Source organism: Dreissena polymorpha, chromosome 10, assembly GCF_020536995.1.
Source record: "Dreissena polymorpha isolate Duluth1 chromosome 10, UMN_Dpol_1.0, whole genome shotgun sequence".
Classification (NCBI taxonomy): domain Eukaryota; kingdom Metazoa; phylum Mollusca; class Bivalvia; order Myida; family Dreissenidae; genus Dreissena; species Dreissena polymorpha.
The window spans coordinates 71,773,212-71,800,724 of record NC_068364.1 but is presented as its reverse complement, the minus strand read 5'-3'; the positions used below and the strand labels follow the sequence as shown (position 1 = coordinate 71,800,724).

The window sequence follows — 27,513 nt, the reverse complement described above, 5'->3', positions numbered from 1 at the left end:
TCAGAACTTCTAAAAAGCATGTTGTTTTTATTTTGTCTTAGTTATTTCTATGAAATAATAAGGATGATAAAAAGTGCACACAAAACTCGACCCGTGCGCTATGACACACACTTTATAAAGTTGAATGGCGTGTGTTCATTTCAAACTTGCAATTGATTTTCAAAAATGAATTGCGTATTTAATTATGCAATAGCGAACACCTTCAGTTCCTTCAGCGCTTTGATCTTTAATGCAGTAAATGCAATGTAACCGTCATGCAAGAGATTGTTTAGTATTCTTCAATGATGGACGCTTGGAATGATCATGACATAAATGAGACGCTTTCATAACAAATAATAGTCCGTTCTGAGCCCAACACAGAGGTGGATGTAATGTAACCGTCGTGCAAGAGATTGATCAATGAGGAGCACCATCACAGCACCCCAGTCTCATTACTATCAAGTCCTCTTACAGTTGTTTTAAGAACCACATATAGAAGGCCGCAGGCCTGACCCGTATCTTGTCAGTGGTATGAACCCTTTGGTATGGACCTTTAACCCCGCTCAATATCCAGCGTTTAAACTTCCGGGTTTACATTTAAACCGACTATTAATAGCATATTAATATCTTAGTTAGAAGGTGATTTTTCAAGCGGTTCCGTAGTGTAATGGTTACACGCTCACTTCACATGTGAAAGGCCCAAGGTTCAAGCCCCAGTAGAATCAAATTATTTTATTTGTGTTCTATGTACTTTTTGTTTTGATGTAGACATTTTAGTTTAAATAAATATGCTGTTTTATTGTAACCATTTTTTGTTTTTATTATGCCCGTGAAATATATGTGTGAGAGGGTGGTGGTGGTTGAGGGGGGGGGGGGGTTCGTAAACACATTAAAACTTTTACAGTGTTTTCATATCAATGAGTACTCAATACCTATCGTAAATGAGCAACGTAAGAATAAGTTCAGAATCATCTCCCCTTGAAGTTGAGAAAAACATGAAATTACGCCTGCAAGATGAAGCAGATTTTTTTAAAAACCTACACAGTTCTGTTCCATTAATGAAAACTGCACACGAATGCAAGTAAAAAAATGGAACTTATGTAAATAAAATGAACTATGAAATATTTGGGGGTAACAACACAAAATCATAGATAATGGTTATTTAGGGGTTATAACACAACATCATCGATAATGGTTATTTGGGGGTTATAACACAACATCATAGATAATGGTTATTCGGGGGTTATAACACAAAATCACAGATAATGGTTATACCAGTATCTTTTTCTATTTTGTTTAATATAATCGGCCAATATATTAATATTTACAGTAGAAAAAAAAAATCGTTCCATATAACTTCATTGAGTGCCTTTTACACTAAAATTCCCGACGCTTTGCATCAATACGTGTCTTGTATAACTTATAAAATGGAGTTTTTAGCAGTTGAAGACAGCGAAACGAAGCGCCAGAATGCCCCCATGGCAGATTGGTCCGAGCCAGATTGTTTTAAATGCGCTGGTACGGGACAACTGGAGCCTTCTATTCGGCGAGTATAAGGGGATCGGAGCCGAAAAGATTTCGGTTATTCGAATAAACAAATGGGACGAGGTGGTGAGCAAAATATAATTGTAAATTATATGTTATTTTCGTATCTACCTTATAGTTTTAATATTTTATTTAATAGCATACGATTGGATTTATTACCGATGTCGTTTTTGGCCTGGGGCGAAGCCCCTAGGCCAAAGTACTTAAACCGTTTTTTGGAATAAGCTGACTTGGCTGGCTGCCAAAACAACCGCGAATGAATGAATTTGGAAAAGTCCGATTTACCACTTGGCGGTCATTCATGCGCAATCAAAGAAGAGGGACCTATAGAAACAAATAGGTCCCTGCAAAGAAGTTCTCAATAACCCGCATTGTGAATACAGAACATAACTATATAACATGAAAGTGTCATAAAACGTGTAATAAAATATTATTGACGCAAAATTCCTAAGCATTGGATACGGCATAGGTTTTATTATTGTTTGCATATTCATGCGAGAATCTCACTTCCGTTTTATCAATGAAATTCCATTTTGATGACGATGTTCTACGTTTCTAATCACGTGACCAATTAGTGGCATTTGATTGGTTTACTTTTAATGAAACCTAAAACAAACGTACAACTGTTAGCAATTATTGTATCTTTCTTTTTCTTTTACGATAATTTAAGAAATGTCTGCACAAGTGACGACGGTTGGGGTTTTTTGTTTGTGTAATTTGAATGTATTGGATTACGGCGAAATGTGTAAAAAGAGTGTGACTAGTGTCCACTTCTCGAAGAAGTTGACACTGGCTCGATGGACTGCCGACTGCGACAATCAAAGACACGGTTGATCAGCTGTACAAAGGTGTAAAACCTCTTGTATCTTGATCATTTTGGTGAGAAGTAAGTAAAATCACTATGTTTTCTTCAAACTTGTACTCGTTGTTTATACTGACAACACATATTTGTTAAACATGTTACACAAAATAGTAGGCAGTATTTTCACAGTTATGCCCCTTTTCAACTCAGCAAATTTCTTTAAAAATGCAATATTTTCAAATATCTCCTTCAATATAAGGACATTTTCTTCAAACTTGCAATAGGTCTTTATACAGACGAGGCATATTTGTATGAAACGTTACATAAATATTTGGGCAATATTTTTCAGTTATCGAGTTATGCTAGGGCAACAAACAACTGCAGTTAAGCGTTGGCACCCACAAGCAGTACTCTTGTTTGATAAATTACATTTGTTCTACTTATATCTTTGCAGATGTCAACCTTAGAAGAAATCATGAACATGGACCAAAGCATGCCCTACGACAAGTCTGCAAGGGGCAGAGTTGTGTTTGCAAGCAGTCCAGAGACATATACTAATGCCAATGGTGAGACAAAGCAGTCAAAGTCTGTTGCTATAGCAGATGACAAAAAAGCTGTGAAAGTTGTGTTGTATGACCCAACCCAATTCAACAAACTTGTTGAAGGTAAAACAATAATGTTGAGAAATTTCATCCGAAGGGATGGGTATATCATTCTAACCCGAACATCTAGACTGTTCCCAACACAAGAAATTGAAGTCCCTGACAGCAAAGTACAAGAAGGTAAGGCTCTTGTCAATCCACCAGCGGCTCCTGTGGTTTCATTGAGAGAAGCACTAAGATCACTTCCAAAAACCAAAACGACTGTTTGCGGGAAAGTCATTCAGGTATTTATATTACTTCTTTTCATTGGCTTATAATTTCATTATACCCCCACAAACGAAGTTAAAGGGGGTATATAGGAGTCTTGTCTGTCTGTCCATCTGATCTGTATTGGTTGTCCGCTCTTTGACTCGAATTGTTTTCATCCGATCTTCAACAAACTTGGTCAGAAATTTTATCTAGATGTCTAGGTCAAGTTCGAATATGGGTCATGCCGGGTCAAAAAACGAGTTCACGGGGTCACATACAGCATGTTGTATGCTCTCAAATTCAAGTAGTTTTCATCCAATCTTCACCAAACTTAATCATAAGTTGTATCTATATGATGTCTAGGCCAAGTTCCAGTCTTGGCATTATTTTTTTGAGGCACTAGCTTGATCAGACCACCAGCTTGGAAATTTCAATAGCCCGAATAAATTCTTACTAGCCCGAATTAGAGTTATAATTCTGTAACATTTGTAAATATGTTAGTCTTGGACCTAATCCACTCCATCCGGTAATAATACTAGTGAAAGTGTCTAGAGAGATCAACTTACTACACTGTTCAATAAGCATCTACTCAATGAGTGCCCAATGGAGATTACCAATTTACTTCTGAATATGCTTCTATAGCAGGGGTGTCAATTGTCCCAAATGTGAAATCTGGAAAATAAGACTGAGGGTCAAGTGTCGCACGTCCCCAACCACAATAAAGGGCAGGGCCCTTTATCTTTCTAGTTGCAATTACTGGTTAACCCTTTCAGTGCGGGAACCGAATTTTGAAGGCCTTTGCAAACAGTTTGGATCCAGATGAGACGCCACAGAACGTGGCGTCTCATCAGGATCCAAACTGTTTGCTATTCTGATAATATTCTTTGAAAAATATCAAAGAAAATGCTTATTTTAGAAATTCAGCAGACAACATTTAAGCAGACGACAAATTTCCCATCATGCAAAGGGTTAATATGTATTCTTTAATCTGATATTGTCAACTATTTGTTACACATCAACTGAAACTGGTAACTCAAGGATACAATGCAAAATAGTATAAACCAGACCATTCGTATCACCGCATCTGTATTCGTCATTGTATAGAAAATGTTATAAAGAAAGTCGAAAATAAAAAATAAAATAATTAACATCGACGAAAAACACTGAATCCAAAAAAAAGAATGCCCGAAAGATGTATGTGTTTTGCACATGAAGTAAATGTGCATATCGTTTAATTTCAGACAATGAAAACAAGTTTCTTAGAAAATCCGTTATAAATAGATAATTTTGTTAGCATTTGCTTTACAATATGTTAAGCTGATAGTGCAGAGTTGTGTTTGCAAGCAGTCCAGAGACATATACTAATGCCAATGGTGAGACAAAGCAGTCAAAGTCTGTTGCTATAGCAGATGACAAAAAAGCTGTGAAAGTTGTGTTGTATGACCCAACCCAATTCAACAAACTTGTTGAAGGTAAAACAATAATGTTGAGAAATTTCATCCGAAGGGATGGGTATACTTTGCAAATCGATCACTTAAAATATTTTAAGATGGTGGACATTGTAAGATTTTAGGAAAGTAGCAAGGACTTTTCGTCAGTTATCGTTCATGTATGGCCATCACCAGCCAATCAAAAATCAATAAATAAAAACCTGGGCACAATCGGTACCGAACAAACAATTTCCGGAATGCCGAGGAAGCTATTATAGGAAGCTATTTCGGCCATGTAACTAAGTTCAAACACGGAAAAAGCACTTATACGATCGGGCTACTGGCTTGGAATTTTAACTCGACAGACGCAAAAATCATAACTCGGTCATCAGTCGAGTGGAATCCAAGACTGAAGTTCGAATGTAGGTCATGCCAGGTCAAAAACTAGGTCACAGGGTCACTTAGTGCGTTTTTCAACATTCATCAATGTGCTTTTGTGAAGGCAACATGCAAAACATTCTGTGTCCATACAGCATGTGGGGGTATTCATCACGTCTGTGACAAAGCTCTAGTTTTCTCAGTTGTAAACCTAATTTAATTATACTTCCTAATAACACAGTATTTTGTGGAGTTGGAATAGGACATCAATATGGGACTATATTGTTTTTTCAACAGTGCATAATATGCAGTTTTACATGTTGTATTGATTTAGTTTGACAAATAATAATTAAAATAGATACTTTTATATATAATAGCATCATTTAAAATGTTTTTTTTACAAAAATGTTTTAATAAATATGGCAAGAATTTTGTAAGTAATTACTACGCTACTAAAGGTGTTGTGCCAAACAGTTTTTCATTTTCCATTGTGTCTGAAAATACAATTTTAAAGCATACACATAAATTAAGTGCTAATAAAGCCTCAGGTTTGGATGGCATTCCTGCTAGATTTGTTAGGGATAGTGCTTCTTTCATATCTTGTCCCCTTGCTCATATTGTTAACTTGTCAATCATACAGGGTTCTGTTCCTGATGACCTCAAGTCAGCGAGAGTTATTCCCCTCTATAAGAAAAGTGTTAAGACTGAGGTTGAAAACTACAGACCGGTTTCGATCTTAAGTATCATTTCAAAGATCCTTGAAAGAGTAATTTATGACCAAGTTGAAGGTTACTTGAATGACAAAAAGCTTCTGTATAGCTATCAATCAGGATTTAGGCGTGGCTATTCTACAGACACCTGCCTTACCCATATATCTGATTATATTCGTTTTAAGATGGATGAAGGTAAGATGGTTGGTATGATATTGTTAGACCTACAGAAGGCATTCGATACCGTCAATCATAGTATTTTAATCATGAAACTTGAGGCTATTGGTCTCCATAGTGACGCAGTCAGGTGGTTTACCTCCTATCTCTCCGATCGCCATCAGGTTGTTGACGTATCAGGTACTTTGTCCTTCGAGGCCTCCATCTCATGTGGTGTTCCTCAGGGCTCCATTTTAGGTCCCCTTTTATTTTTAATTTATGTGAATGATATGGCCGCTGTGGTAAGAAATAAAATTTTACTTTATGCTGATGATACTGGCATCCATCCTGGTAGCTGGTAAACACATTTCAGAAATTGAATCCATTCTTTCTAGCGATCTCGTACTTATAAGTGAGTGGTTAGTGGACAATAAACTTTCCCTACATCTTGGTAAAACAGAATCTATATTGTTTGGCTCAAAGCCCAAACTAAGGTCAAATTCTCAGTTAAATGTCTCTTGCAATGATGAGTCAATTACTCCATCAAGTTCTGTTAAGTACCTAGGTGCTGTATTGGACCAGTTCCTGTCTGGTAAAACCATTGCTAGATCAATTATTACAAAGGCAAACTCAAGGTTAAAGTTCCTATACAGAAATAGTAAGTTCTTAACATTGCACACCAGAAAACTCATGTCATGTCTCTTATACAGTGCCACTTTGACTATGCCTGCTCTTTTTGGTACCCTGGTCTTATTCAGTCACTTAAAAATAGGCTTCAAACTATTCAAAACAAGATGATTAGGTTTGTTCTGAATATGGATAACAGATCACATGTTGGTCAAGAACAGTTTTCACATTTAGGTTGGCTGCCTGTTTCAAAAAGAGTAGAACAGATCATACTTTGTCATGTACATAAGATTAAAAATGGCCTTGCACCAGAGTATATGGGTGAGAATTTTAAGCCAGTGTCTGGCGTACATAATCGTTGTACTAGGTCTAATATGGTAGCTCAGCCAGAATCTGATCATTTTGCTGAAAATTTTACATTTGAAGACTCTGGTCGTTTTTCCAAACCAAGAGTAGGAAGTTTTGGTTCTAAAACATTTACATATAATGGTATCTGTTTATGGAACAATCTTCCTCAAAACATCAGGGATGTACCTAAACCTAACAATTTCAAGGGTGCCATCAAGAAACAGTTTTTAGAGTCTTTATAGCTTTTTATAGTATAATTTTTATTATGAATTTTATGTTCTGTTAAAATACTGTGATACATTTTTAAGTCTTATGATCAATAAGATGCAAGGATCTCATAATTATTCTTTAACTTATAGTATGCTACAAAGTGTGTTTATTAACTACCTATGCAGTGTGTAACTTTCTTATGCAACTTCTGTGATAATAATGAACATGTGATTATATTTATTCATTCTTAATCAGTAATATACTTTATTAAACAGTACATATTTGATACATATACATTATTAAAATCTAATACATGACTGTTTCATGGTTACTGCCACCAATAACAAGGACCACAATGGAAATAAGTGAAAATCATTTTTCTCTTTTTTGTGTTATCCTTGGTATTGTGTGTGCATTCCATGGTTTGCTATGTATTTTGCTGTGATACTATATTTTATATTGTCTGCATTATGTAGTAACTATGTAATGTTCATATGTTTACCAAATAAAATCAATCAATATGTCTCCCACTTAAGTAGTGGGGGACATATTGTTTTTGCCCTGTCTGTTGGTCTGTCTGTTGGTCTGTCTGCGCCAACTTTAACATTTTGCAATAACTTTTGCTATATTGAAGATAGCAACTTCATATTTGGCATGCATGTGTATCTCATGAAGCTGCACATTTGAGTGGTGAAAGGTCAAGGTCATCCTTCAAGGTCAAAGGTCAAATATATATGGCCAAAATTGCTCATTTTATGAATACTTTTGCAATCTTGAAGATAGCAACTTGATATTTGGCATGCATGTGTATCTCATGGAGCTGCACATTTTGAGTGGTGAAGGGTCAAGGTCATCCTTCAAGGTCAGAGGTCAAATATATGTGGCCAAAATCGCTTATTTTAGAAATACTTTTGCAATATTGAAGATAGCAACTTGATATTTGGCATGCATGTGCATCTCATGGAGCTGCACATTTTGAGTGGTGAAAAGTCAAGGTCATCTTTCAAGGTCAGAGGTCAAATATATGTGGCCCAAATCGCTTATTTTATTAATAGTTTTGCAATATTGAATATAGCAACTTGATATTTGGCATGCATGTGTATCTCATGGAGCTGCACATTTTGAGTGGTGAAAGGTCAAGGTCATCCTTCACAAGGTCAAGGTCATCCTTCAAAGTCAAACGTCATATAGGGGGACATTGTGTTTCACAAACGCATCTTGTTTTTTTTTATAATTTTCATAAAATGAAACTGTCCATGCCACACACAGTTGAAAACTAAAATTAAAATGAACTTAAAGCTTAATAAGCAATATCCTATTACTTATTAAGCTTGAAGTTTAAATAAATCATTACAAACATAAATTCAATACATGAAAGGAACAGTTTTGTTTTAGAACATCAACAACACAATGTCCATTCCCAGTTTGATGTCTAATTCCAAATTCACATAATACAGTGTACTTATAATACCTTTGGAATTGGTTGCAAAACATGTCTAATTATTGCGATGGCGCTCATTTCATTTAAGTCCCCTAATGTGTTCCATACAAAATTACATAGTAGATTACTGTATAAATATGCACCGACATGTTAAACCTGTTACAAAATAGTCATCTGCCATATTTTGGATGGTGATTTTATGCATTTGTAACTAGCACATTTACCTTACACCGAACACAAAAACATGTATGTTTCCGGTTACACACTCAAAACAATGAGGGTCAGTAGGTTCGGATATTTTTAACCAGGTTTTCCGAAGGAAAAAACTGGTTATTAGATTGGCGAATGCGGGCGGGCTGGCTGGCTGGCTGGCAGGCGGGCGGAACAAGCTTGTCCGGGCCATAACTATGTCGTTCATTGTCAGATTTTAAAATCATTTGGCACATTTGTTCACCATCATTGGACGGTGTGTGGCGCGAAATAATTACGTCGATATCTCCAAAGTCAAGGTCACACTTTGAGTTCAAAGGTCAAAAATGGCCATAAATGAGCTTGTCCTGGCCATAACTATGTCATTCATTGTGAGATTTTAAAATCATTTGGCACATTTGTTCACCATCATGGGACGGTGTGTCGCACGAAAGAATCACGTCAATATCTCCAATGTCAAGGTCGCCACGACTAAAAATAGATTTTTAAAAAAATAAACTTACAAAGGGGGTTAATTTTGTTTGTTCATTTCAAAAGTTCAGTTTGAGTTTTCTCCCTTTATCAGATTTTTTTTTCACAATTAAAACCTGGTTTTGTGACAATTTTGTCCCTTGTTTTTATATTTGGTTCGAAAATGTTCGGAATTATTAGATGTTCGTACTCATATTGTACCAACATGATTCAAATAATTTAAATCAAAGTTACGAACAAAACAAATCAAGATATTACAGATGCTGACCATCTTGTGATAATCAAGTACTGTTTCACACTGGAGGTTACCGCAAAAAACAAATCAAGATATTACAGATACTGACCTTCTTGTGATAATCAAGTACTGTTTCACACTGGAGGTTACGATTTCATTTAATAAAACACGGAAACATTTACATTTAAATGAATGCAAAGCTGTCAAACTTCGCATCGAGGGAACGATTGGTTTTTATAATTAAATAATAAAAAAACTACCGAAAATTAAATTACAATAATTTGAAATAATGTTTAAAATGTATTAACATTTTAAAACAAGTCGGGTTGTATTAGATATAAACATGACTGTGCCTTGTCATTGGATTTTTTTCCCCTACCCTGAATTCCAAAATGGTGGAAGATAATGGCAGCTCTGCCTTCTTGTCAAGCCACTACGCTTGAGCAGTCGGCCATTTTCAAAGATAGCGGCGTGGTTTAAAGTTCAGGCCTTTAAAGATCTACATAGGGACCAAATAGTGTCAAACAATATCGTTGTTGTCCACTCGCGATTTTTTTATAAAAGAATTGCAGTCACGGGTAAACTCTGACGGTCGATCGGGTAACCGGAAATATACATAATTTTTCGTTAGGCCTTATACAATTAATGCTCCATAAAAACAGCTCGTAATGACTAATCTTAACCCTTTTACACTCCATTTTTAGCTCATCTGAGCACAACATACTCATGGTGAGCTATTGTGATCGCCATTTGTCTGTCATGCATCATGCAGCGTCAACATTAACCTTGTTTACACTCTAGAGGCTACATTTATTGTCCATTCTTGTCCATTCTTATCTAAACTTGTCTGTGGGTGTGTCTGTCCAAAAATGCTGCGTCGCGTGAACCTCCAAAATGCTTGAGCTAAAGACATGCAACTTAACAGGAATATTGGTCAGCATGTTGTATATCCTTCAAGTCATGCACACCATTACTGACAGCTGTTGTCATTTTGCTAATAACTCAATATGTATGTAATCATGTTATACAGGATGAAGAAGAGCGCGACATCCTGGTAGGAAAGTCGAAAAGTCCGACAAAGATGAGAACAATTTACATACAGGATGAAACGGTGGACAGAGTAAAAGTGGCTTTGTGGAGAAACACTAACAAAAACGTCAGAACTGGGGATTTCGTCAAAATCACTTATTTGACAATACACACTTACCAAACAAAGTATACAACTGAAACCAGCTTCAATTCTACCTACACAACTTCAGTTACTGTTAGTAAACATTTTGACTGCATACTTTAAGGATTTTTCAAATAATTTAGCTAAGATGCACTAATGGTGGGCAGAACACCATGACAAGTTGCCTATTTTTGTCCCCCCCCCCCAAAAAAAAAACCATGTCCGTCTGTTTGCTGTTCTTCCGTGCGTCTGAAAAAGTTTGTGATATGCATATCTACACAAGTATAAGACCGTCACCCTTGAAACTTAATAAAATTATTGCTTAACATGTAAATTTGTGCACCTGTGGTTTTCCATTTGATTTCAATATCTGAAAGCAGAGTAATGGCTCTCGACTTAGTAAAATTATACTTAATAAAGTTTGCGCATATCTATTAAAGTATAAGGCGTACAGTCTTGACACTTCAAGAAAGAAAAGACCTACAGTCACTGTCTTGAAACTTCTTAGCATTATTGCTCACTATGTGAAGTTGTGCATCTGAGTTTTATTTAGTTTTGTTTCAATTGGTAAAGCAGAGTTGTAACCCCTGACTTAGTAGAATTATACTTAAAAGAGTTTATTCCTACAGTCCCGAAACTTAATAGGCTTGTTGCTCATCATGTGAAGATTCGCACCATGTAACATTTATGGCCCTTGGTTAATTTATGTTGCTTTTAATAAGAGGGACTTAAGACTTGTAAGATTTTTGCTAATCATGTAATAATAAGCTGTTAAGGGAGGCACCCGTGTCCTATGGACACTTTTCTAGTCTATGTCAAGTCAATGCTAAATGTCACCTGTTGTTATTGTATAAAACTTTAAAAGCCAATGTAAAAGGCCTACTAAAGGTATCTTGTTCCTGAGTAAAAGTATGTTCTATTTAGGTTTTTCCCAAATTCTAGATTTCACAACACATTCCTTCCCATTTGAAAGAATCCATCCAGTACCTTCCCCAAAAATTTTTGAAATCCCCGAGTTGCTCTGTCTAGACATAAAAATTAATTAGTATTCTTATAAAAAATCAATCTGATTCTACACAAGATTATCACGATTTAATTTAATTCAATTTAAGAAGCGTTCGACATTGTGTGGCTGACTTTAGATCACTTGCCTCTCTCAGATGTAGGTTCCATCCTCGCTCTGTGAGTTGAATTTTTATGCCCCCCTTCTAAGAAGAGGGGGTACATTGTATATTGCTTTGCACATGTCTGTCGGTCGGTCGGTCCGTCCACCAGGTGGTTTCCGAATGATAACTCAAAAACACTTGAATCTAGGATCATGAAATTTCATAGGTACATTGATCTTGACTCGCAGATGACCCCTATTGATTTTGAGGTCAAAGGTCAAGGTCACAGTGACCCGAAATAGTAAAATGGTTTCCACATGATAACTCAAGAACGCTTAGGCCTAGGATCATGAAACTTGATAGGTAGATTGATCATGACTGGCAAATGACCCCTATTGATATTCAGGTCACTAGGTCAAAGGTCAAGGTCACAGTGACCCAAAATAGTAAAATGGTTTCCGGATGATAACTCAAGAACACTATGCCTAGGATCATGAAACTTAATAGGTAGATTGATCATAACTTGCAGATGACCCCTATTGATTTTCAGGTCACTAGGTCAAAGGTCAAGGTCACAGTGACCTGAAATGGTAATATGGTTTCCAGATGATAACTCAAGAACGCTTATGCCTAGAATCATGAAACTTCGTAGGTAGATTGATAATGGCTGGCCGATGACCCCTATTGATTTTCAGGTCACTAGGTCAAAGGTCACGGTCACGGTGACCCAAAATAGTGAAATGGTTTTCGAATGATAACTCAAGAACGCTTATGCCTAGGATCATGAAACTTCCTAGGTACATTGATCATGACTCGCAGATGACCCTTATTGATTTTCAGGTCACTAGGTCAAAGGTCAAGGTCACGGTGACCCCAATAGTAAAATGGTTTCCGGATGATAACTGAAGAACGCTTATTCCTAGGATCATGAAACTTGATAGGTAGATCGATCATGACTTACAGATGACCCCTATTTATTCCGGATGACAACTCAAGAACGCTTATGGCTAGGATCATGAAACTTCGTAGGTACATTGATCATGACTGGCAGATGACCCCTATTGATTTTCAGGTCACTAGGTCAAAGGTCAAGGTCACAGTGATAAAAAACTTCCACCCAAGTGCCCGCTCATTATTAAAAATGCTCAAGGGGGAACCTTGGGTCTTTCTCCACCATGACAAGCGGGAAAAGGCGCCATATAGCCATTAAACGTGTCAATGCAACGTTAAAACAAACAAACAACTTCTATTGTTTTGTTTATGTCTGATGCTGCCTTATCCTTGAAAGGTAATGTTTGAATTGCCATATGAAGTATTTCCTTATTTTTCCTGAAAGTCGAACAACCAACTGTACATGTGACACTTACAGTAATTGGTGCCTGTGTACAAGATGACATTACAGAACTTCTCCTCAGTGATGACTCTGTGAGGGCAATTCCTTCACAATTATTAATGGCTGCCCTTCCACAAGAACTTGAAGAAGACTTGGATCCAGAATCTTTCTTTGCAGAGCGAAAAACAAACTTAAGGCTGCAATTAAAAGGATAAGAAGTGCTTTCAGTGAAACTTCAGTAAACTGTTATACATATACATGACATTATTCAGCATTCCTAGTTTACCTTGTTTTCCCTAGTGTTTTTTTTTATAAATCTCCTACTTTTTCATACTTTTTACAACAAGCTCCTACTTCTCCTAGTTATGCCCCCCTTCAAAGAAGGGGGATATTGCTTTGCACATGATGGTGTGTTGGTCTGTCCGTCCGTCCACCACATGATTGTCTGATGATAACTCAAGAACGCTTAGGCCTAGGATCATGAAACTTCATACGTACATTGATCATGACTGGCAGATGACCAACTATTGATTTTGAGGTCAATGGTCACAGGTGAAGGTCATAGTGACTGGAAATAGGAAAATGGTTTTTAAATGATAACTCTAGAATGCTTACGCCTATGATCATGAAACTTAATAGGGACATTGGTCATGACCAGCAGATGACCCCAACTGATTTTCAGGTCAATAGGTCAAAGGTCAAGGTCACAGTGACCTGAAACAGTAAAATGGTTGAACGGAAATAGCAAAATGGTTTCCAAATGATAACTCAATAAAGCTTATGCCTGGGATCATGAAACTTCATAGGGGCATTGATCATAACTGGCAGATGACTCTTATTGATTTTCAGGTCACTAAATCAAAGGTCACAGTGAAACGAGACAGTAAAGTGGTTTACTGTAAATAGGAAAATGGTTTCCAGATGATAACTCAAGAAGGCTTACGCCTGGTATCATGAAACCATCACCACCTCCACCACCACCTCAGTGACAAAAAACGTATTCACACAATAGCTGCCATTACAACTGACAGCCCATATGGGGGGCATGCATTTTTTATAAACAGCCCTTGTTCTTTTTCAAGTAACAAGTCTTAAAAACTTTTAATGGGCAAAAACATAATTTGATTTTGTTAATTTGATGTCACCTGGATATGTATACATGTATTCATAGGGTTTTAAATATAGTTGTGTTTGCTGTAGGTATAATGGCATTTAACATACCTGAAATTATGCATATAATTGCTTGATTTTGACATTTGCAAAGATTGCCAATGTACAACATGAAGAAGTGATTAGGCAAAATTATTTTTACAATACTTGAGGCTGGATCCTACACATTCAGTTTAATTAGGTCTAGCCACTCATTAGTTATCAATAAGAAAGCAGGGAAATTTAATATTTGTGTTTCATCTACAGATCATGTGATGTAGCATTTATAGGTACAGGAAAAGACTTGACCTTGTATAAATGCAAAGGATCTTTCAGTTATAAAATTAGAAGTTTTATAATTAAAAACAAGCTTGATCTTGTAAACAGAAAATCATTCATTGAATACACGACTTTCCATTGATTAAATCTGGAACTCCTAACTTAAATTCTTCTAATTCATCATGTATGCTACTGGTTTCTCTTATATGATCCATAAGAATACTTGTAACATAATCCATGACTTGGTGCATATTTGAGGATGTTGATTGCAATCCACAGTCAATAAATTTGTTTGGTAGCATGTTATATTTAATACCTGAAATACAGTTGTCCATTCTTATAAATGGTTAGTTTATTCATGTGATCAGCAAGAAAATTGACATGATCCATTGTTGTAGTGCCGAAAAGTCCTTTTGAAAGTTTATCTATGAAAAGCAAAAGTGCACTTTTACTTCTAGATTAGATTATCATTATGGTTGATTAAAGAATAAGACTCAATACTCGAAATTGTACACTTGTATTTTGCTCCTGTTCATTGTCTGAGGCTTTTTATTCGAGTCATCATGTGAGATAACATGTGACACGATTGATTGTTCACTTAACAAGCTGGAAGTGCAGGCACATCAAATTATTTTGTGTTCCCTTAAATTAAAGCATGATGTCTATTTATTAAAAGGGTGTTATTTTCAACTGCTAATATGTAAATGTGATTTTCCTGTAAAAGACTATTTTTCGTCTTAAACATTTGAAAATTTAAGTGCGTTTGCCTTTGTTATTTAGCCCTTTTACATTTACAGTACATATGTTAATACTCATTCAAAAGACAGAGAATTACATGATACTATTCTTGTTCCAAACATTTAAAAATCATTTTGTAGAACTAGATTATTAGTTTATACTTCATTATGCAAAGTTATATTAAGCTTTGATGTTTAAAACCATCAACTTCCATGTTCTACAAGTTGTTAATGCATTGTGTTCATTAAATTCATCTCAGCACTAAATACTTGTTCATTTTTATGCATATTGCTTTACTCATGTCTGTCGGTCTGTCGGTCCGTCCACCAGGTGGTTGTCAGACGATAACTCAAGAACGCTTGGGCCTAGGATCATGAAACTTCATAGGTACATTGATCATGACCCGCAGATGACCCCTATTGATTTTGAGGTCACTAGGTCAAAGGTCAAGGTCACGGTGACCCGAAATAGTAAAATGGTTTTTGAATGATAACTGAAGAACGCATACGCCTAGGATCATGAAACTTCATGGGTAGATTGATCATGACTCGCAGATGACCCCTATTGATTTTTAGGTCAAAGGTCAAGGTCACGGTGACCCGAAGTAGTAAAATGGTTTCCGGATGATAACTCAAGAATGCATACGCCTAGGATCATGAAACTTCATGGGTAGATTGATCATGACTCGCAGATAACCCCTATTGATTTTGAGGTTACTAGGTCAAAGGTCAAGGTCACGGTGACCCGAAATAGTAAAATGGTTTTCGGATGATAACTCAAGAACGCATATGCCTAGGATCATGAAACTTCACAGGTAGATTGATCATGACTCGCAGATGACCCCTATTGATTTTGAGGTCACAAGGTTAAGGTCACGGTGACCCGAAATAGTAAAATGATTTTCGGATGATAACTCAAGAACGCTTTTGCCTAGTTTTCGATGTGTTGGTAACTCTGCCCTGCCTTCATTTAGATTGATCTCGGTACAATTTATAAACATTTCATTATCATTAGCACTTTGCTTTTTGAGTGGTTACTCCTCCGTTGTTATATGAATAATTTAGTGAAAATGTTAAATGTGTTAAAATATTGTTCCAAAATATTTTATAACACTCAATAGTGATGCCATCAGATTCCGGACTTTTGTTATTTGGCATTTCTTAACGAGCTTGTCAATATTCATATTCAGTTTGTAATCCTTCACATACTTGTTATTCCACTTCCTTTAAAGCATGATGTGTTATTTTAAAGAGGTTGTTATTTTCGGCATTCTTTCGTTTATAGTGTTTCGCAAAATAGGCTTCTTCTATTATTTGACTTTTATTTGTTATGTCTTTGCCATTAACTACTAGTCTGTGTATAGTTTTGTGTTTGCTACTACGTTTTAAAATGTTTGCACAGTATTTTGTATTGTTTTCATTGTGTTCAACATGCTGTGCCCGTGCTCAAAGTAATATGCCATTGAGGTGTGTGTGATAAATTCCTTCTATTATTTTTTTGTGTGTGAAAATTTCCTTCTTCAATGGAGGTGGTATAATTTGTGTTTCTTTTATGCATCTGTTTTTCAAGTGCTTCAATGACTTTTATGGCTTCATTTTCAAGTTTGTGTGTTTCTTTTTTTTTTAGCTTACCTGAGCACAACGTGCTCATGGTGAGCTTTTGTGATCGCCTTTTGTGTGTCGTCTGTCGTGCAGCGTCAACATTTACCTTGTTAACACTTTAGAGGTCATATTTATTGTCCAATCTTCATGAAACTTGGTCAGAACATGTGTCCCATTAATATATTGGACGAGTTTGAAAATGCTTCTTGTCGTTGAAAAACCTGCGTGCCAGGGGGCGTGGCAGTTTTCCTAATATGGCTATTATAAAACCTTGTTTAAGACTCTAGAAGTTATATTTTTTGTCCAATCATCATGAAACTTGGTCGGAACATGTGTTCCAATAAAATCTTTGACAAGTTCAAAAATGATTCCGGTTGGAAGAAAAACATGGCCGCCAGGGGGCGGGGCAGTTTTCCTATTATGGCTATAGTAAAACTTGTTCACACTGTAGAAGTCAAATTTATTGTCCAATCTTCATGAAACTTAGTCAGAACATTTGTTCTAATGATATCTTTAACGAGTTCGAATATGGTTCCAATTGGTTGAAAAACATGGCTGCCAGGTGGCGAGGCAGTTTTTCCTTAAATGGCTACAGTAAAACCTTCTTAACACTCTAGAAGTCACATTTTTAGTCCCTCACAACATGTTTCCCAGTAAAATCTTAAACGAGTTCGAAAATGGTTCCAGTTGAATGAAAAACATGGCCGCCAGTGGTCGTGGCAGTTTTCCTTATATAGCTTTAGTGTAAAGTAAATTTTCAACATTCTTTCGTTTATAGTGTTTCGAAAAATAGGCTTTTTCTATTATTTGACTTTGATTTGTTATGTCTTTGCCATTAACTACTAGTCAGTGTAAAGTTTTGTGTTTGTTTCTACGTTTTAAAATGTTGTACAGTATTTTGTATTGTTTTCATTGTGTTTAACATGCTGTGCCCGTGCTCGAAGTATTATGCCATTGAGGTGTGTGTGATAAATACCTACTATTATAATTTTTATGTTCCCCACTATAGTAGTGGTGGACATATTGTTTTTGCCCTGTCTGTTGGTCAGTTGGTTTGTTTACGCGAACTTTAACATTTTGCAATAACTTTTGCTATATTAAAGATAGCAACTTCATATTTGGCATGCATGTGTATCTCATGAAGCTGCACATTTTGAGTGGTGAAAGGTCAAGGTAATCCTTCAAGGTCAGAGGTCAAATATATGTGGCCAAAATCGCTCATTTTATGAATACTTTTGCAATATTGCAGATAGCAACTTGATATTTGGCATGCATGTGTATCTCATGGAGCTGCACATTTTGAGTGGTGAAAAGTCAAGGTCATCCTTCAAGGTCAGAGGTCAAATATATGTTGCCCAAATCGCTTATTTTATAAATAATTTTGCAATATTAAAGATAGCAACTTGATATTTGGCATGCATGTGTACCTCATGAAGCTGCACATTTTGAGTGGTGACAGGTCAATGTCATCCTTCAAGGTCAGAGGTCAAATATATGTGGCCCCAATCGCTTATTTTATGAATACTCTTGCAATATTGAAGATAGCAACTTGATATTTGGCATGCATATGTATCTCAAGGAGCTGCACATTTCATTTTTGTAAGAATTTCCTTCTACAATGGAGGTGGTATAATTTGTGTTTCTTCTGTTTTTCAAGACCTTCAATGACTTTTATGGCTTCATTTTCAAGTTTGTGTGTTACTTTTTTTATTAGCTTACCTGAGCACAACTTTCTCATGGTGAGCTTTTGTGATCGCCTTTTGTGCGTCGTCTGTCATGCAGCGTCAACATTAACCTAGTTAACACTTTAGAGGTCACATTTATTGTCCAATCTTCATGAAACTTGGTCAAAACATGTGTCCCATTAATATCTTGGAGGAGTTTGAAAATGCTTCTCGTCGTTGAAAAACCTGCGTGCCAGGGGACGTGGCAGTTTTCCTAATATGGCTATTATAAAACCTTGTTAAGACTCTAGAAGTTACATTTTTTTGTCCAATCATCATGAAACTTGGTCAGAACATGTGTCCCAATGAAATCTTTGACAAGCTCAAAAATGGTTCCGGTTGGAAGAAAAACATGGCCGCCAGGGGGCAGGGCAGTTTTCCTATTATGGCTATAGTAAAACTTGTTCACACTGTAAAAGTCAAATTTATGGTCCAATCTTCATGAAACTTAGTCAGAACATTTGTTCTAATGATATCTTGGACGAAATCAATTATGGTTCCAATTGGTTGAAAAACATGGCTGCCAGGTGGCGTGCCAGTTTTTCCTTACATGGCTACAGTAAAACCTTGTTAACACTCTAGAAGTCACATTTTTAGTCCGTCAAAACATGTTTCTCAAGAAAATCTTCAACGCGTTCGAAAATGGTTCCAGTTGAATGAAAAACATAACCGCCAGTGGTCGTGGCAGTTTTCCTTATATAGCTTTAGTGTATAGTAAAACCTTTTTAACACTCTAGAAGTCACATTTATTGTCCAATCTTCATGAAACTTAGTCATAACATTTCTACAATCCATATCTCAGATGAGTTTGAAAATGGTTCTGGTCTGTTGAAAAACATGGCTGCCAGGTGGCGGGCCAGTTTTCCTTACATGGCTATAGTAAATCCTTGTTATAACGCTAAAAGTCACATTTGTGGTCCAATGCTTATGAAACTTGGTCAGAATATTTGTACTAATGATATCTGGGCTCAGATTGAAAATGGTTTAGGTCCGTTTAAAACATGGCCGCAAGGGGGCGTGTCATTTTTCCTAATATGGCTATTTAGTAATGTTAACACTAGAAGTCGCAATGATTATCCAATCTTCATGAAACTTGATCAGAACATTTATTCTAACAATTGCTCAGCTGAGTTTGAAAATGGTTAAAATACGTTGAAAAATATCGCCGCCCGGAAGGGGGGGCAGTTGTCCTTATATGGCTTTATTGAAAACTTGTTGACGCTATATTAGCCTCATTTATTGGCCAATCTACATGAAACTTGGTCAAAACATTATTTTGTCCCAATGAAATCTTAGCGAAGATTGGAAATGGGTCATATGAGCTTAAAAACTAGGTCACTAGGTCAAATATAAAAAAAAACATGTTGAAAGTCACTTTTTTGGTCTAATCTTCATGAATCAGCTTGCATTTGTCCAGAATAGTCTAGTACCTTTTGCTCTCAGGTGAGCGCCTTAGGGCCTAACAGCCCTCTTGTTTTAAATGACTTGCATCTTATTGTTGTGTTAAGTATCTTGCCTTTAATTATTTCCCATAAGGTGTGTGGATTTGCATCTTTGTTATCTTAAACTGTATTGGTTATTACCTGTTATATTTGTGTTTGATATTGTGTATCTTTTCAAAAGCTATTATTTACTTTAAAAAAAAAAGAACATTTTGAATAACATAATTGAAAACTACAATTACATAAACATATGGCATACAGTTAATCATAATGAAAAAAAAATACACCTGGCACTCAAACACAAAACCAGCAATATTTTGGAGATAAGATTTTTTTTAAATATGCGAGTCTATTGCAACATTATCGAAACATGCAACATAAAACCAAGATTTATGACTGATCACTCGATAGTTGAACTTTAACTGCATGAAATACAACCTGAAATAGCCCAAGGTACTTTAAAGATTTCCATTTCTTTTATCTCTAATAATGGGTTAAAAACAATATTGAAATCCTCTCCGACTATCTATGTTCGGACCGTAAACGTTCATTAATGTTAATTGTGTTTCGTGTATTTTTATATCTATACTTGCTTGTCTGCCAATCATTATTACGTTCAAGTAATTCACTGTTACTCATGTATGACTTTTACTCAGACAAGCGATGCCTTGTTTATTTGTATGTTGTCCGCTAAGATAAATATCTCCGTCCCAACCACTTTTTAATGTTTTTGCTAAGGTATGTTTTAGGTGACTTTCCTGTATAAAAAAGACTTATAATACCTTTTTTTGTCTAACCATTTGAAACTTTTAGTGCATTTATCTTTGTTATTTAGCCCTTGTACATTTACAGTACATATGTTAATACTCACACAAAAGAACCAAAATTGCATGATACCATTCTTGTTCCAAACATTTTAAAATCATTTTGTAGAGCTAGATTATTAGTTAGTTCATTATGTCAAGTTATATTAAGCTTTGATGTTAAAAACAATTACCTTCCATGTTCTACAGGTTGTTGAAACATTGTATTCATTAAATTGATCTCAGCACTAAGTACTTGTTCATTTATTACGATGGTATTGGTAACTTTGCCCTGCCTTCAGATTGATCTCAAAACCATTTTCAAACATTTCATTATCATTAGCACTTACCTTTCAAAATGCCATGATTGTCATTATATTAACTGAAAATAGTCTACCAGTCACACATAACTTAATTAATATCTCCCTTTTTAGCTCGACTTATAGAACAAAACCACCGCTATTGTCATAGCCAGGTAGACGGCGTCCGCGTTTGTTTAGTTGTCTGTAAATGTCAATTTCCGCAAAGACTATCAAAGATATCCTCTTCAAACTTACAATACTTGCTCAATTTCACCTGTTTAGTCCATCCTGACAAGGCTGGACCATGCTCTAACTTTGTGGTTCATGATTGGATATACTTTATTTTTGTCCAAAACTCCCCTTTGGACAAGACCATCCCACTGACATATTTTATGATGACCTTGACCATTGAATGACCTTACCTTAAAGGTCGAAGTGTTTAAAACTAGATAAACATATTAAGCACGAGTATCATATAAAACATTCAACTTCATAACATCAGCATACATGTACACTGTATCTGGCAGCTAAATAGCGTGGATCCGTTTACATTTACTACAGTTTAGTCACTACACTTCTTACCAAGCACCCTAAATCTAGCCCCAGGCCTTCAGCGCCTACGGCGCTTTGATTACTAATGCCGCATAACGCACAATGTAAATAAGGGGCATAACAACAAATTTTACTTACGGATTTTGGATGTGATTGTGGAATGCGTTTTAGTTTCAAACATTTGTTATGATTTATGGTACAGTTGCACGTTCGTTGTGCCCAAAATGTGCACACATGAATTGTATTAAAGTGTTTACAATGGAATATTTGTGCTATCACGGATAAATGTACCATTTAAGGTCTATTTTTAGTTTTAATCTCGTAGCCTGTTAGATCCGTACCCCTGTATGTCTTATAAGTATCTGTTTAAAATCTGAACATGTCTAGATGAACTTTTCATTTGCTACAAGCTTACATCGATAACTATTACTCTGTTTGTCATTTATATTTAACTAATCAACAGCCATGAAGGTCAACATGAAATGTAATGTGTTTCATAAATACTGCTATACATCATATAATTGTTTCTATTAAACATTCAGAGAATTCAGGGTCGCAAGAACTGGTGAACAATGCTGCAAGGTGTACCACAATTCCAAGGCTCGGTTTGAGTTGTCATAAATTACTTCTTTTTTATGCTTTCATTGAATTAACTTTGTAGAAAAAAAATAAATCAACGTCACGCATTGTAAACAATTGTCAGGTTGTATCGTTTAATTTTACCTAAATAATAATTTTGTTTGCGTAATTAAAAATCTGACACTTGTCAATTCATATGATTATTCATTAAACCCCTCCAGGAAAAATGTAGGTAAGCTCACCAAAGGTGCACTAAATAACAATATTCATGAACTTGTTCACAAAATATGGTATGAAATGGCAACTCGTATCAGAATATTTGTATGTTGTTAATTACAAATTAAGATAATTAATTTAAGATCAGCTAATGACGTTTGCGCATTTAAGGAAGTAATAAATTCTATTCCTTTATGCTAGATACTTATAATCACTGATTGAAATTTGTTGTTGAGTTTATTTATTCAAGGAATGAGTTCAAATACATAGTATTTCTTGGTAATCAAACAGTATGATTTGTTATTTTTTCTAATGTAGACATTCAAAAGGTCGGAGAAATGCGTCACCCAATAACGGGCTGCAGTGTTGCAGTCCAGTTTTCATCGTCAGAGGAGGTGCTTGCCTCCACGATGCAAGGCCACCCTGTAGTTCAAGGACTGGGGCGGTAACCATTTATATCTTAAAATGAAATTAATTAATGTACACTTATTATTTATCTCTAATCCTCCAAAGTTTCAACCAAGTGCTGATTTTGTTTTAAATCTGAGATATGTTTTGGAAGAGTCTTTGTGTCTGTTCATATAATATTATTATTAATAAATTTTACAAAGCCTTCAACAAGTAGATTTTTATTTTATTGTATATACTAGTAATACAATAAATGTGTGTATGAATGTATTGAAATAATGTATCTTTGGTTATCCTAATTTATCATTTACTATGTAGCATTTTATATCTTCTGAGTTTGTGATATATAGTCAGTATTATGTAACATGTTCACTTAACTGATTTATATTCATAGCGACTCTTTGAAATAATTAATCCACTTTTTTAAAACAAAATACATTAAATGCCAAACCTAAAGTAACAACACAAATGAACATAATTATCAACTTTTTACGTAATTGTATTGATCATATATATCTTGTTTTCAGTTGTTGCATCACAGATGATATTTGGGCAATCGCAAAAACATTATAGGGGCCTTTTCACAGATTTGTGCATGTTTTAAAGTTTGTCATTAAATGCTTTATATTGATAAATGAAACATTCAATTTTAAAAGCTCCAGTAAAAAAATCAAAAGTAAAATTTAAAAAAGGAAAAAAAAGTAGCCCGCAGCAGGGCTCAAACCAGTGACCCCCGGAATCCTGAAGTAAAAACGCATTAGCCAACTGAGCTATCCTGCCAAGCATACATAAGATGCGTATTTTATACGTTATATAAGCAATCTTCGTAGTTTCACAAATTTAAACGACAACAACAAAACTCTCCAAATTATTCCATCGTTTCGCGTTGCAACGCTTTATAATTTTTAGGTTTTTTAATCGTCAAAAGATGCATATAATGACTATATTAGACCATGGCAAAAGTTCAGTAATACTGTTTCCTCCTAAATATCATAACTTAACCGAAAATTTGCGAATCCGAAACAACTTTTTTTCAATTTTGTCAATTTACCAAACCGTGAAAAGATCCCTTTAACGAGCAACCCGGAACAGAAAGGTACATTAAAAAATCACCATATACATGTACATATTTCTAACAATACATGTACATAACATAAATTGCATATTACGCTTCTATTTAAATGTGTGCATTGAATAATAATATATACACACTGAAAAAAAATAAAGTTAACATTCATCATTGTTTGATTATGTATTGTAAGTAAGTTTAATCAAGTTAAAAAAAACAACAGCAATACAATAACAAAATTCATCTGGTACTTATTAATAAACAACAAATAACACACTATATTACAATAAATGTTATCTTTATCAACGCATAATAACAACACTATTTTTCCATATTAAATAAACTTTGAATTAACTGTTGTTACAGATAAATCAAATCTAGACATGGTTGCAACATGTAAATATATTATTAAAGAGCATAAGTGTATTTGCATAAGTGTTTTACAAAGTTACCTGTTTGAATTAATTTTCTTCATATGCGTTACAAAGCAGTGAGCGTGCCACAATAGCCAGCAGTGAAGAACATAATGGTAAATAAATAGATTATCATATATATGCAAACCATATGTATACATCACATTGAAAATGCAAACCATATGACTTATTATGTATACATCACATTCAACACAGTACACAATATAATAGAAATTCGCCCTTATAAACAAAAAAGGGGAAAAAAACATGCATTGAATTAACATTAAACATTGTGTTTGAAAATTAATACCGGGATTAGTATACATTAACTTACGTATAGTATATTAACATTAGTTGTCCATTTTATTGCATTGAAAACATCACTGGATTTAATTTAAACAAATTAAGTGACACTATAATTTTTGATGTTATTTCAGAGTCTACAAGTCATGACAAGCCATGAAAGTAGAGGCATGAAGCGCAAAGAATGTAAGTTTTGGATATCTTTGAATTTATATTTCAAATTGTCTGTAAATTTAAATATTTGCCAACTTAACACTTAAGTAGCTCTAATTGGAGGGCAGTGCAGTGCATACAATTAAGAGTTAATAATTAACTTGCGTTGATGGAATGCCAGTTCTTAAAACTATACTGACAATACCATCTGACAAAGCAAGCACTGTATAATATGTTATTATTATTATATTATTTCAAAAAGCTTTGGGATATTGTGGTTATCTCCGCCGTCTGTCTGTCTGTCCGTCCGTCCGTCCTGGCCAATATCTCCTCCTACACTATAAGCACTTGAACCTTGAAACTTACACACATGGTAGCTATGAGCATATGTGCGACCCTGCACTATTTGGAATTTTGATCTGACGTAAGAACACATGTTCGCTAAATACGCTATGATTCTTGATCGACCATGAGGTATACGGCTAGCAACGTTGGAACACATGTTCGCTAAATACGCTATCATTCTTGATCGACCATCAGGTATACGGCTAGCAACGTTGGAACACATGTGCGCTAAATACGCTACGATTCTTGATCAACCATGAGGTATACGGCTAGCAACGCTGGAACACATGTTCGCTAAAAACGCTATGATTCTTGATCGACCATGAGGTATACGGCTAGCAACGTTGGAACACATGTTTGCTAAATACTCTATGATTCTTGATCAACCATGAGGTATACGGCTAGAAAAAAATCGCTTTCATAAAATAACACATCTAACGTTTTCCTTTAATAAGTCAGCATCGAAAATCAGACAATCAACAAATTAAACCACTTGATGAAACTACAGTAACATATTGGCGGCTTTGTCCTTTGTCGTATTCACCAATATCCGTTACAATAAAAGTTGGTTTATATACTTCATTCGAAAGAATTTTATTTATTTTGTAAGATTTCATTCTTGAATCCTCGGCTCATAAATTGTCATCAAAACAAAATACTGACAGCTATTTTAATGTAACATCATTTAGTGAAAATCATATATTTACAAAGTTTTTCGACACCGGGGATATGCAAGCGTTAAACTCAGTAAATATTTAACTGCGGGAACAATAAAAAGAGGAAGTTCATGCTAATGAGCCGCGTTCTGAGAAAACTGGGCATAATGCTTATGTGTAAAGTGTCGTCCCAGACTAGCCTGTGCAGTACGCACATGCTAATCAGGGACGACACTTTCCGCTTAAGCTAGATTTTTGGTAAAAAGGGACTTCTTTTAAACGAAAAAATACCATACCACGGAAAGTGTCGTCCCTGATTAGCCTGTCTAATATGGGACGACACTTTACGCAGATGCTTTGCGCCCAGTTTTCTCAGAACACGACTGATATGTGTATCAACTTTTTGAAATCTAATTCGCCCGTGTGAAGGTGAACTTGTCAACTCCACCAACTGGTACCCTAACTTGAACAGTCACACCCTGCATAACGAAGATGACTTCGTAAAACAGGTTCAGAGATCCGGTAACGATGGGATCTGAGATGGTCATGCGTTATCCTCACAACATGGCTAAATTTGCAAGTACCTACCACATCCGTTCTTCTTTAACAAAGCTTATCCTCAACCTCGATGCAAAAATCTGAATGGTTTTGACTCTATGTAATAATTTGCAACGTTTGCCACATGGAATAATTTACAACCAAAATCACTACCAAAGCAAAAACATAAAGCGTAAACATAGAAAAACAATATCGAGAGTACATTAGCAATTAGAGAGACGCTCTCTAAATAATTAAGTTATTTCTAATGTCTATGTAATGGAGTGTAGCAGCTCACATCGCGGTTATATCGTCAAGCGATCAAATGTCTTGATGAGCTAAAGAGTTTTAAACTGTAATGGTCTGTTTGAGGTGTAATTGATTCGTAACATGAAAAAATGTGCTATGAAATAACCGAATAATTTATATGCTGTTCTAAGATAATTAGCCGTTACATTCCGCAATACTGCCCCGAAGAGATATCAGATCATTCCTGCTTGGTAACTATATCAGTTATGCGTTTGATCATCGACTAAAAAGGTCTCTAGACCTCTCTGGACGCAAAGATGACAAACCACTTTTCAAAATGAGCCTCGTTCTGAGAAAACTGGGCTAAATGCATGTGCGTAAAGTGTCGTCCCAGATTAGCCTGTGCAATCTACACAGCCTTATCAGAGACAACCATTTCCGCTTTCATGGTATTTTTAGTTTCAAGGAAGTCCCTCCTTACCGAAAATCAAGTTTAAGACTGCATAGGCTTATCTGGGACGACACTTTACGCACATGCATTAATCCTACTTTTCTCAGAGCAAGGCTAAAATGATCATTTGTTTGAAAGAACAGCCAGTGAAATACAAACATGCTGATTCCTCGTTTGATATCGTCACTGGCGAGCGGATAGCGGGAAGAATAAGAAAAACGTAATAGCCATTTAAAGCGAATATTTTGTGCCAAGCACATTTAAAGCTTTATATCTTTCCAATTCTGTCCACATTATCTGGGTTTCTGTGAACACGATTAAATATCTCTTGTGTATTATAAATAATAAGTTACCATTTTTCTTTTAAGTTATTAAGCATGAGAGCAAATATTCCAGTAAATAAAATTTGAAATAAAATCTAAACTTCAAACAGTTATTTTTCACTATGCAATATAAAATATACAGTTCTGTTGATTCAATAAAATTGATTTTTGTTAGAATTAATTTTATCATATGGTGTCAAAAGATTTGTCGGATCAAA

The 27,513-nt window shown here is 35.4% G+C and overlaps 1 protein-coding gene and 1 long non-coding RNA gene across 2 annotated transcripts; both read left to right on the top strand.

Moving 5' to 3' along the window:
- The first annotated feature begins 1,449 nt into the window (after positions 1-1,449).
- Positions 1,450-13,218, top strand: LOC127849225 (uncharacterized). Its single transcript, XM_052381944.1, has 4 exons — positions 1,450-1,590; positions 2,781-3,212; positions 10,424-10,661; positions 13,061-13,218. The coding sequence occupies exons 1-4, from the start codon at positions 1,450-1,452 to the stop codon at positions 13,216-13,218; spliced, it is 969 nt and encodes a 322-aa protein (XP_052237904.1).
- A 1,183-nt stretch (positions 13,219-14,401) lies between these two features.
- Positions 14,402-20,991, top strand: LOC127848158 (uncharacterized). The gene is made up of 2 exons (XR_008034389.1): positions 14,402-15,614; positions 15,758-20,991. It is a non-coding gene; the product is annotated as an uncharacterized LOC127848158 (long non-coding RNA).
- Positions 20,992-27,513: the final 6,522 nt, after the last annotated feature.